Genomic DNA, 13,127 nt, shown 5'->3' with positions numbered 1-13,127 from the left:
CATGCAAATGAAAAACCCTGATCACGAGCAAAACGGAAAGGAGAATTTTATCCATGCTGACTTAGGAGGTTATTTCCGCAATTCTAAACACCATAACTGTTTGGGTATGGAAAATAAAATTAAACCCAGTTATTAACAACCTAAAACCAATGACCACTTTAAAGCAAGAGCTATATAAGTATCAAGACAGAGCCAGGCTCTTTACAGCAGTATGCAGTGGGAGGATGGGACACAACAGCTTTCCTGGTGGCATCTGGGCTGGGCTGGCATGAGAGGGAACTACTCCAGGGCCTGGAGGAAAATAATCTGCATTTTCAGAGTGCATTTCCAAGTTATAGAGGACCTTACATCTTGGGTCGTGGTTTGTAGTACAGGACATGCAATCACGACTGATTTCCAGAGAGTTGTAATACTGTTCTAATAGGCAGGGATGGGGACTTGTAAAATGACTTTATTGGAAACACATCTGATTTTATTTAGATTACTTTACCCTCAAAAACATCTGTGACTTCCATGTCCCTCTTGAATTTTTTGAGACAAAACATAGCAGAACTCTGTTCTCTCTGGCTTGGATTTACTGATGCGCATCAAAACCTCCATCAGAACAGATGGTAAGCAGTGACCCACTTCTCTGTCTGACTGGTAACTCCGGAACAGTGCATCCAGAATCATTTCGGCTTTCCTCCTGAAACGGAAATCTCTCGAGAAAAGGCCTTTCCTGTGAGCTGATGTATAATTACAACCCTTGGCCAAGCCAGAAATATCCCATGAGAAGCTCATCCATCAGCATTTCAGCACTGCTGCTTCTGGCCAGCATGAGGGAACACACAGAAACCATAGGAAAAGGAAAACGAACAGGCAGGGAAAGCTGCCCGAATGCTTCCAATACCTCGGTAGTTTGGGAAACAGCTTTTGTGAGGCAATCCTTGGGTCAGACTGGCCACCTTTCTTGTTTTGGTCTAAGGCAGGACTGTGTATTTACAGACCTTTTTTTAGGCTAGAGGAAAAAAGAAGCCACAGAAGAGGCCACTCCAGGTTCCTGCATGGCTCTCAGTGAGAAAGGTCCCAAACAAAAGGGTACTGAAGTCCGTGGAAAAAAACTCCTGGTGACTTCAATGCATGCAGAGATTGGAACCAAAACACCAATGGTGTTTTCAAGGGCAACAGAGGCCTTTATAAGAACAACAAGACTGGGCCTCACATTAAGATTACATAACTGTGTAAGCCCAATTATTGAAATATTATATAGCATAATTTAAAAGAAAGCTAACGATCTTGATCAAATTAATGTCAGGTTGCGGCTCTGCACTTTCCCTGTAACTGCTATCTATAATGGCACACAGAATGAGTTGTGATGAAAATTCAAGGCAGACTAAAGCAGCTTTAGAGTCCTATGGTCTGATATTCCTTTCAGGGGAAATGCCTCAAACAGCAGGAGGAGAAGGGAGAGGAGGAAAACTTGAGATGGAGTGAGGACAGGGCATTTAAGCAGAGGGGGTGGAATCGGAGAGGAGCTCACGGAAGAGCTGCAGAGGAATCCCCTAGGGCAACATAGGGAGGGGGAAACAGAGGGTGCTAAGCTGAGCAACTGCAGGATAGTCTTAATGTTTCTCAGACTTTTTAAATACATGACCTGTCATTGTCTTGGTGCATACTCCAACATGGCGAATCAGGGGATAGACTCTCAAGATGAAATATTCAAGGAGGAAAAGGACATGTTTTGATTTGTGTAATACAGACATTTCTTTCTATGTTTTCTCTTCCATCATTAATAATATTAACAAATAAATTATTTGAACACTTGTGAATTCCTTTTAATCAGAAAGGGGGTCATAACCCATAGTTTGAGAAATGGTCCTGTCAGGAAACTGCACAGGATTCTCAGTCTGTTACGTGCATAAAGTACCAAAACTGTTCTGCCAGCCACGCAGGTCTCTAGTGGAGTTTGCATCGACAGCCCAATCATTAGGAAGAGAATGACAACGGATTTGATCACTAATAATCAAGTGACAAGGCCTACCGTTCAAAACACCAACCTTCTACTATATGATTTTGAATTGAAAACAGAGAAACAGAAACCAACATGATACTCAGCTTCTTGCTCAGGGCCATGCCTGCCTTTAGCCTACCTTTAGCCAGGTATAGAGAGGAGTGCAGGAACCCAAGGGAAAAGCAATTTAATATTCTAACAAAAGCACACCATAACATTCCTAAAAATAGTATGGTGACTCACTATTGGCACAGATCAATTGCATCTGTATAATTTCCTACTCTAGCTAGCACAGAATGAGAGATACACATGATTTTCCTGCTGTTATTTAATTTAGGTTGCAACAGAGCTGAGGAGCAAGGCTGCCAAACGATTGCTACTACTTTTTTCTTTGGCATGGGTTCAGCTTTGTTTCTAAAATGGAACATATTACATTGAAAATCTAGGATAGTAAGCCGAGAAAAAGTCCATCTAAGAAGGCAAGAAGGACGAATTAACTCTTTTTGTTCTTTCTCATCCTGCCTCCTAAATATAAGAAGAGTGAAAATAACATAAACACAGTAAGTAACTGTGTCTATTTTGGTGGTTGACATGGAAGAATATTAGAAAATTACATCAATTTTAGTCTCACTTCCTTTGAACAATTTAAGACAGATAAACATGCTCTGCTGTTGATGTATCACAAAGCACGCTGGCCACTTGTTTCACATAATCCTGAAGTGCACACGTTTTTCTAGGTTCCATATTCCTTGCTTGGAGAAGTATGAAAGACGTTACTCATTAAAACTGAGCGCTGATGGCCTTAGGTAATTGAGGTTCTTCCTCCCAGTACGGACACAAGTGAAGCAGAGATAACCCTACTGGCTGCTACATGAGCTGCTATTGCCTGACCCCAAATTTATGGCACTTCACTACGTCATTTATCTGCATTTTCAAAATTGAATTTCATGAGCTGCATTCCAGGAAAGTAAGTGCGGAAAAATTATTGCTTTTAAGGTTTAAAACACCAAAGATCAGCCTGAAGAATACTATCTGCTAAGAATCTTAGTGTCTATTGAGAATTTTGCTTAGGTGTTGCTCATGAAATGAATCTAACGATACAGGACCCCTTCCTCTCAAATTAAAAGCTACAGTTGTATTTGTCGGATGTTACAGTACAAACTAAAAGCAGAACCAGTCTCTGACATCACGGTTTTCTTCCTCCATACATTAGCAAACAAGAACAACAAAACCCCATGTAACAATGGCTGCGTGGCTGCTACCAGCTTTTCTTCCAGACTAATGTATTTTTTCTTTCTGGTCATGGAGAGGAATTCCTTTTGTCTTAGGTACAGATATTCCACCCCCCAGAGTGTCATTCTGCCACTGACGTATCTACAAAGCAGTGTTCAATTAAAAAAAATAATAATGTGGGTCACGCAAGGACCCAACCTTCCACATGATTCTTGCTGAATTGCATCAAGACTCAAGCATGAGCTGAGGAAGCTCTGTGCTAGCACTATGCTCACTGGCATATCCCCCAAATCCCCTGACAGTGAGATACTCCACAGTCTCCTGGACAGTCTGCCTTCAGCTAGCCAGAACCCCCGGTTGTACTGGAGACCGAGCAGCTGGACACTCTCAGGCAGAAGTAGGCTGCTTGGTAATCTTGGATGCAAACGGGTTGCTGAAAGGTCCAGAATTTATGAGATGAAGGTCAGTGCTCCTAAGACTTCCTGCAGATTCCAGCTGTGAAGATGGGATGTGTTCATTTCAGCACACAACAAAGGGGAATTTCCATATGTTTCGATTTAACTTCTGTATGTGACCATGGTATGCATTTTTCTGATTGTTCAGGATTCTGACACTTCTCTTTCTGAATCCAGTGATGACAAACCCCAGGTTTCAGGGACCCACAGATATTTTCCTGATGTGAGATTTCACTTTGGGTCTGATATTTTGATCTCAAGAGCAGACAAAATTCTCGGGGGCTTCAGTAGGAGGTTGTTTGCAGACCTTGAAGACCTGGGTCTGCTCTGAGATCCCCTTCCATGAAGCATTCCCAGTCATGCTGGATGGAAGTAAAGGCATAAACCACAGCTCCAAACTGGAACTTCCACAGAGCTTGGGATGTTTGGGGTTTAATTTGAGTGATCTTTAACTATAAGCAATGTACTCCATGATGTGCTGCCAAAATCATAGAGACAGACTCCCTCAAGGATTCCTGTCTCAGTTGGCAGAAGATGTGACACTCCTTAAATAAAAACTATCTTCTACCTTCAAAATAGAATCTAAATTAAAATAAGTCTTTTTTATAAGGCAATCACCAAGTAGCAGATGCTGCTGGGAGGGAGGAGAGCCTGCAGGGGAGGACTCACATCTGTATCAGTAGCTTGACTCTGACTCCAGCTCCGTTGATGCTGGTGGATGGACGTGCCAGGAGGGAAGGATCAGAGGAGGAGTTGAGAGGGGAACGCTTTCTCCAGAAGAATTAAAATGCACAACCTGCAGCAGTTCAGTACCAATCTCAGAGACGACTGTTTACACTAAATTACTTTTGAGCTGGTGTGGACAGACTCCCTTTTCTCTTGTGTGGGCTTTGGATTAGTGTTTTGTATACAGTGAAAAAATGGTTCCCTTTTCCCTGATAAAAGTGCATGAAATCAAAATGACAATCTAATCGGAGGTTTGAGATTCTAGCAAACACTATCTTCTGACTTTGCTTCTTCCTCTCTCAGAACTACAGTTGGGTGATTTTGGTTGTCTTTCCAAAGACATAAATGACAGGCAGATAAAGAAAATAGCCCTTAAACCACTGAAACAGTCCGATGGTAGTTATAAATGGCAACATTTGCATGTTTATGTATACAGACAATAAGGCCAGTGGTCACATTGGTTCTGGTCCTGCTCTCAGCTGAAATCAATGGCAAAACCCCATTCTAACTGGAACGTGAGAAGGAATGAATATTCATATAGTTTTCTACATGGAAATACAAGTATCATCTGTTTGATTTCAGTACAAATGGCTTGAGTCTGGAGGACAGAGTTCAAAGGAAGCAACTGTACATGGGTTACATGGCAGATTGGTATCAGCAAGACACTACTCTCTGCTCTAAGTAACATGAAACAGCAATATTACTTACTCTTCTTCCTTTAGGTCCTTGTGGCCCTGGTGGTCCTCTTGTCCCTGAAGGTCCCTACATGTCAAATAAACTTATTATTCATTGTCTTCTATACACAGATTTCTGAAAATTACAAGGCTCATACACATTGAGCAACAGTCAATGCAACCAATACAAATCAATCACTTTCACTCATGGTTCGGATTCAACTAATTGTGTTAGTACAATTTATCCAGAAAAATCGAAATAAGAGACTCTATGTAACTTCATTCTGAATAAGAAATCATGATGTGTCTGTTGTTTGATAAATTAGTTCTGTCCAACATTCCAAAATTGCGTATTTCAGCAACATTCTCTTAAAAAAAACTAACAATTTGTGATAAAAGATTCAGTTTTTGTCTGTACTGAAGACCCATAGTAGCCAAATTATAACACTATTATACACAGCAAATTAGAGCATAATTTATTTTTTCATAAACAAATTTTCATAACAATGAAATTAAACACATAATGAATATATTTAAATTGTATTAGGCATCAATGAATTAAGAATAAACTTGTTATGCAATTATAAACCACCCTCAAAAATTCTATTCCTCTACTTGTCTCAACAGAGTAATTTTTTTGATGGATGAGTAAATGATATAAATTAGTTTTCCTGTCTCTCGTGGATCATCCTGGTAAAGAGCAGGTGAACATATTTTGTATCCAGTTGGGTAAATTTTCGTGACAGTTTTATAGACTGCAGTAAAATTAGAAACCATTCTTAACTTCAACAGAGCAACAAGACAGTTTGAAAATAGTACGTTTTATGTCAAACCAAAGCACAACTCTATACCTACAGGTAATCCTTCTGGCCCCACAGGTCCAGGGCCTCCTGGAGGTCCTGGGTAGCCCTAGAATTGAAATAAATATAGAAAAGACACAACAGTTTTATTAAAACTCTTATTGTGACAACAATAATAAATCCAGTTACTTACCTGCAAAATTGGAGGTAAGTTAATAAATTGTTTAATCTTGCAAAATGTATTCCCAAAATTTTGTTTAGAAAACAGGAACTTGGGTATATAACAATAATCATTAAAGCAACCTAAGAAGTTTTCCCATGCACAGGCACTAGCTGATGGGGATTTACTGAAACAAAAGCTACTGAGTTCTAAATGAATTTCAAAATCCTCACAGCAAGGCTGTGACAGTGGGAACAGAAAGCGAACACATCATGGTATGGGCAGGGCTGGCCCACACCAAAATGCTGTCTCTATACATTCTGGAGCCATCACAGTGCTCGCTAGGAAACCCGCAACCAAACCCTAACTGCTTCTCCTCAAGAACTTGAACGTGACTGTGACAACCGGCACATGTGTATAGCTTTTTTCCTGCTGTGCCCCAACAATCCACCTAACATGACAGTGGCCTCTAGACTGTCTAATGCTGCATGAAATACTGCATCCTGATTGAGGACAAGGGGTGTTGCCAGGAAGCCAGTCCCTCCCACCTGAGTGGCACCCAGGGGCTGCCTGGGTACTGCTGTGAAGTAGAATTAGAGGTGATGCTGGTTACCAGTCTATTAGAATAAACCGTGTTAAGCAAGTCTACACAGGAGACTGTTCCTTTACTTTCCCTCCTTTATTTATCTCTCCTTTCAATTCGTTATGCTTAATTTTTTATGTAAGTCAAAAATGCAGTTGCTCCACTGCTTCATTCAGGGAATCACTTTGCAATGTCACTTCCACAGAGCGGATAAAACTGCTAAGCGAAACTTCCCAGGAACAATGCATCATAAATGCTACTCTTTTCCATAAAGCTTGCACAGTCAGAAGAGTGAGAATTTATTACTGTTTTGGAAGGTAAAGTGCTTTTGTAAGTAACATAATTATGGATTCTACATGATTTGTGGCTTACCATGACACCTTTCTCTCCAGGAGGACCTACTGGTCCTGGACTGCCTCGGTCTCCCTTTAATGAAAAATTAAAGAGAAAATAACTGTGAGCGCCCTTTCCCTGATTCATTCCATGTCCATTGAGCCAGGCATATCTGGCCAAGGAGGCTAACCTGCAATAATAATACCACAGCGATCTGAGAGGTCTTTCATGAGGGTTGTAGCCCATAGTGTACAAAAGACTTGGTTGCTAAAAGGAACAACTTTTTGCAGTGCCATTGGTTCAGGGACTGTCCTTCAGAAACAATGCAGAGTTTTCACTTTGGTTGAATTTCTGCACTCCTTTCTCTATAAATTTTAGATTTAACATGCAGTGCTTCCCACTGACGTATTTCCTCTCAGAGATTATATAAATTATAATTAGATTTTCATGGAAGTTCTAATACATTATTAAGACTTTCTCAACAAAACATCTAAATAGCAGCCACCAGTCTAGATGAAATAATTCAGCCCTGCAGGGAAGAAATACAAATGGTGCTGGATCATTCTGACAAACAATTATGTTTTTATTATAATTGAAGCTGACATGCAGTCCAGCAATAGCTTCCTGCTTTTCAGTTTTAAAATACTTCACCTAAATAAAACCATGTCAAATATGCTTAAGCTATTTATACTGTTCTAATCACATTATGTCTGCCAATCTTTGCTTTCATAAACACAACTGTTACTGCACAGCAGACAAAACTAAAAATGTTGTCTTCTTTACTCAGTTAATGCATACAGTGAAATTTTACCTTTCTACTCTTGTCCTCATTACATAGCAGTGCAAAAACAGTGACTACTGTATAAAACAAGTATAATTTATGCCTGTTTCTGTCAATCAACAGCAGTGGATAGTAAACTAAGTGTCATAATATGAACAAGAAATCAAATCTATCAGCTCTAAATTCATTGCCAAGTGAAATCAAGGATACCAGACGCATACCTCAAATTACAGCATTTGGGTTACCATTTATTCCATCCCCGTGCTCTGAAATAGCTACACGCATATTAGCTTTGTCAGTGGTCAGTAAACAATCTCTCGCCAATATTTTATCACCCCAATGGTTGTCAAAGCTGATTTTTGCTGCTGCTGAGTGGTCAGATACGTCATTATACCTTTTCGCCAAGGCTTCCAGGTGGCCCAGTTTCTCCAGGTAAGCCAGCTGATCCCTGTACAAAAAGTAAACAGACTTTTATTAGTCTAGTTCATAGCTGGCAGCTCCCCAGCAAGCCGGCAGCAGAGCACGGCGCGTTTCTTCAGCCCGGAGAACCACTGGTCTATTTGTGTAAGTGCTCCTGGGGGAAGCAATCACTGCACAAGTTAACCTGGCTTACAATCCATACAGGAGGACCACCGCATCTAGACATGCCAATGGTAAATGGCTACCTCTCGAAAAGAAATTACATTAATTTAATCATCATCCTGGGCGACCACCTAAGGTCTGCCACTGAGCTCGGTCTTGCAGTGCTAGAAGCTTTACAAATGTACAGTTAAGGGTGATAATTGCTCTGCTAACGCTTCAGTCTGACCACAAATTTCAAGGGGAATAAATTCAGTGGAACAAAGTAAAAGCCAGTCAAAACAAAAATGATATTGGATCAGGTGTTGTCAGAATTTTCCTTTTAAGTGTTGTGGCCCCAAATGCCTTTGAAGTCAGAGGATCAGAGCCTTTCAGTCCTTTTAAAAATGAAGTAACTCTCTCCTGAGGCTCTCCCACAAATTTCCACTGGATAGAACAAGTACCTCCATATGGAATAGGAAACATGAGAGGAAGTACTTTTAAAAAGCTTATTCCCAAGTGCTTGCAATACCCCCTTTATTATCAAACATAAAGAAAAAAATTAATTATAGCACAAGGCCCCAGTTGAGTTGCTCATGAAAGATGGCAGCCACGTGGAAGTTCCTAGTGACATAATACACAACCGTCCCATGCCTGTAACACTTTTAAAAAGTGCAAATAAAATGGCAATTCACACACTGGCGTTACTATCTCTACACATGTAGGAATGTACTATCTTAAGCAGTACTACACTGGCACTTCAGTGAGTGTTTTTTTAAAAGTGTTACTTCGCAGCTCACTAAACAGCTCATATTCCTTTCGAGAGCCTAGCAGTAGTTTATTCCATAGAAATAATGTCATAGCAGAAAGACAACATTCCAGTCTGAGATCTCTGCCTTTGAAAAAAAAAAACCAAACATTTTTTTAGCTTTTACCTGTATAATTTCAATAGAGTTCATCCTCAAGTACTTTAACGTAACAGATGCAAAGCAACTAAGGCTTTATGGTGCCTTATTTTCATGGACTGCTAGCTCCTCTAGAAATCTCATAGTTGAAACACGTTGCAATAAGCCATTGATACAGCTGCCTTTGAGGCTGACAATACTGGCACAAACTACTTTCTGGAAGGGGCTAAAGAGATAAACAGGCATCTCTATGGCTGCTAGACTGATGTATTACGTGTGAGAACTTGCGTATTATATGTCAGAACTGAGCCGTCTCTTGGCAGCAGCCAAAGATTTGCCCTGGTGATACTGGCACTAAGGCGATGCCCAGATGTCACTGGCAGGAATGAGGGACTTTCGTGACAAACTCTGAGAACGAGAGCTACCGCTGCTACTGGTCATGGCCAACAGTGGGCCTCAGCACCAGCCAGAAATCTGTGAGACAAAGAATTACCCTGTGCTCCTGCTCATCAAGATAAGGGGTGTGGAGGTGCGGTTTCAAAAGGCTAAAAGCTAACCCCTTTGATTCTCTTATTCCAGAAAGGACAGAAGACGTAATCAGAGCCAAGATGTAACTCAGACCTATTCTCTTTTCACAGAGACACTCCTGACCTCCCAGCCAGTGCCATGCTGTTTGCAGGACTGAAGACGCTGATCAGAAAGATGGGTAGCTGTGCCCGGCACCAGCAGTGAAACGTTGACTATACAGCCCCTGATCAAGCCCCCTTTTCAATTCAAAAGTATTGTCTTCCTGACCAAGTTGTTCTGCTGTGAAAGAGAATGAGTAGGAAGCAGTGATTGTGAATGTGCTGCTGTATTACCCAGCACATTAGGTCTAGCCTACACCATCTTCCGGAGTGGGGACAAAAGTTGGCTATTGAGTAGCAAGGTTCCTAGACATTGGCTTGTTTCCCAGAAGAAAGTAGTTAAGTAAAGAAAATGTGCAGTAAAAACACAAAAAGAAGAAAGTGGATTTTTGTTGATATGGAAAAAACCCTCTGCATGAGTGGAAGTGGATATGTATGGAAAGCAAAACAATAGTCAAGATGACAAGAAGAACTGAAGCCAGTGAAATGGCAAAGGCAATAGGGACTTCGAGAGGAACGAAGGGGAAAGAAGTTCATGACAAGTTACCTAAAGCCTCTTCCAATCCTCCATCCAAAACAGAGGGCAAGTGTCTGAGACTGAGATAAAGCTAGGGCAGGTATGTAACACAGGCAAGAGAGGAAAAAAAAAAAAAAAAGGTTACTTAGGAATATAATTTTGGTCCTTAAAACCGTTAGTAGTATACAGTAAAGTGCAATCAGAGAGCAAAACATCTTGTCCTATCAATACATTAGCCATAAAGTATTGTTTTCCTTATGGGCTTTCTTAAAGCTCACATGGCTCCTTAAACCCCAGATTTGGACTGGCTTATTAGAGAGCCACCAGGACTGGACTGAGGTTTCAGCTCTCTCTCCCTCTTAGGTAAGAGGATGAATGCAGCCCAAAGCAGGTTTGTTGAGTCAGTGTCTTCCAGCATCCCTTCAGTCCTGTAGGGAGCCATGGTGGATTCCAAAAATCAAACTGAACTTATTAGGCAAGAGAAAAGTAAAGCAAAAAACCCTGAAATGTTTTTTAAAAAATAAAATCACAGTTTTAAACCTTATTAAAAAAACAGTCATAAATTTTCATTTACAAGGATTTGTGTAAAACTCTCCAGTGACAATAACAGCATTTTAGAAACCTTCTCGACAGGAGCATTTTTGTGGAAAATTAATCAGAGACCAGATCTCACAAGTAAGTCATGCCTGAGAAAGACAAAACCTTCTTGCCAGGGCATATGCTCTGTGTTAGAAACAGGACTGTAGTTGAATAATTGAAAACACATTGTATGCTTAATGCAAACCCAAGTATGGAGTAATCCATTGAAAAGCTTGGTAGTGAGAAATGAATATTCAGCTGGTTCCAAACATTCCTGTGGAAGCAGTTACCTGTCAGGTTGTACGCTAACACGTTCTTTGGTGTTAACTGAAAATTTTCCAATCCAGTGTTATTAAGAATTCAGTGTTTTCAAACATTTTTATTCAATATCATTTAATGTGATGACACAAGCAATTTTAAAATACTATCTTGCCACATGAACATTTTTCTATGAACTTCTTTGGTATTTCCAATTAATTTTCATTAAATTTTTTCCTGAATCTGTGCTGAATCACTTCACTCCGGATCCAGCATTCAGCAATACCATAATCTCTGCCTGCTCATTAAAATTCCCACTTAAACATTTCTTTAAGATGCCATCAGCTTTATACTTCGTGAAGGACTTTACACATTTTGGCACAGTACTCAAAAAACCAAAATGAGCTAGCAATTAGGTTTGATTTTAACAGATAAAAATTTACTTGAGGATCTTTGAAGATTCAAGCCAACTACCTATGTTAAAAAGACAACCAAGGGTGAGGGACAGGAGGAGGAAGAAAAGTGGATGCTCTAACAATCAGCTTCTACTATTTCATACCCAGCTGATAGATAGAAAAATACCTCTACAACTCATAATATTATAAAAATTAAGTTCTACGAAATAAATATTGATCTAAGCTCAATTTTGCTATTAATCTGAGCTCAAATTTACATTAGAAAATGTCTATGGCCCATGTCAGACCTGAGGAGCTCTTGGCTGATGGCTGTGCAAACTGCTGTATGTACGCCACAAAGCGACCCTGGCTTTTAGTTGTGTGGTCCTTTCTTATTGTTCAAGCTGGTGGTTCCACCTCTAAACTTCAGACACTATTTTCTAACTCATAACCACAGCACTAAAAATGTTATGAAGTGCCCATAAGATCTGAAGCTGCTTTACCCAGAATTATGTTGGGAAGCATGATATTTGAAAGGCAAATACTATTTTCTTCTTTTTGACGCTGAGATCTGGCTAGTTGACACTGAGATCATTGGCATTTTCTATCTGTTGAGAAAGTTACTTGGTATACAAACAGGGTGATAATCCGAGCGAAAATCTATACTTTGTTAATGCCAGTGGAGGAAGTGAGTGAAAGTAAAAACACACTGTATTTATACTTCGCAGCTGATGTTCCATTCAATTTTTAAAAGGACTCAAAACTGCAACTACCTGAATATTTGAAAGGCAAAATGTACTAGCACCATTGCCTAATCTACAGCAGAAATAAATGAGTTAAATATTGCTTTCAGTAACACCAGTGTAAGGTAGGGTAATTCTGTTTGATAGCATTATGCAGAGAAACACCTGCATTTAAAGGACACTTGCTTACAAAGTGGCAGCAGAATGTGCCTACTGCCAAAGCCTTGGAAGCCAAAGTGCAGATGCCACGTGCAGCTATTATTCCTCTATAGTTTTCTTACCAAAACCACTAGACTACATGAAATACATCAGTTAAATTCAGACAGACAGTAAAAGGAACACACAGTGAAAGCCTGGATGCGGGCTGATACCTACACCATTACTGAGTAAGTTTAATGCATGCTGGAACAACTTACCCTTGATTATTGCTAAAATAGCCTGAACATTTTTCTCATATTTTAGTGTTGCTTGTTGTTACTTGGACATGCAAAGAAGTATGGATATAAAGCTATAGATCGGGTGGTGGGAAAACACCACCACACTTGCAAAATAACTGCCACAGAGGTAGCATCTGACTCCCTGGAAGGGCTAAATTCCTGTCTTGCTCCTGATGTACTAGATCTGCAAGGGTTCCGTTTGTATGTGAATCTTTTAAATGACCACGAGAAAAAGGTCAGTACTGTAGTGGGAAGGATACTGCATTTTACACAGTCTACTTGCCCTAAGCAGCTTGGACGTGACATGAAGTGAGTTGGGTGACACAAACCCCATCCCAACCTGAAGTATTTTCACTTTTCAAGTGACAAACAGA

The 13,127-nt window shown here is 40.2% G+C and overlaps 1 protein-coding gene across 1 annotated transcript in view; it reads right to left on the bottom strand.

Annotated features, from left to right (window-relative positions):
• COL24A1 (collagen type XXIV alpha 1 chain) overlaps positions 1 to 13,127 on the bottom strand; it is a gene marked incomplete at its 5' end in the record, with an annotated part of 140,490 nt that overhangs the window by 43,565 nt on the left and 83,798 nt on the right. The window contains 4 exons of the mRNA XM_009635107.2: positions 5,113 to 5,166; positions 5,934 to 5,987; positions 6,994 to 7,047; positions 8,130 to 8,183. Of these exons, the coding sequence (XP_009633402.2) occupies positions 5,113 to 5,166; positions 5,934 to 5,987; positions 6,994 to 7,047; positions 8,130 to 8,183 (216 nt within the window). The remainder of the gene's footprint in view (positions 1 to 5,112; positions 5,167 to 5,933; positions 5,988 to 6,993; positions 7,048 to 8,129; positions 8,184 to 13,127) is intronic.

This window comes from Egretta garzetta, unplaced genomic scaffold (genome assembly GCF_000687185.1).
Source record: "Egretta garzetta isolate BGI_Z169 unplaced genomic scaffold, ASM68718v1 scaffold43, whole genome shotgun sequence".
Classification (NCBI taxonomy): Eukaryota; Metazoa; Chordata; class Aves; order Pelecaniformes; family Ardeidae; genus Egretta; species Egretta garzetta.
This window is presented reverse-complemented; position numbering and strand designations above follow the sequence as displayed.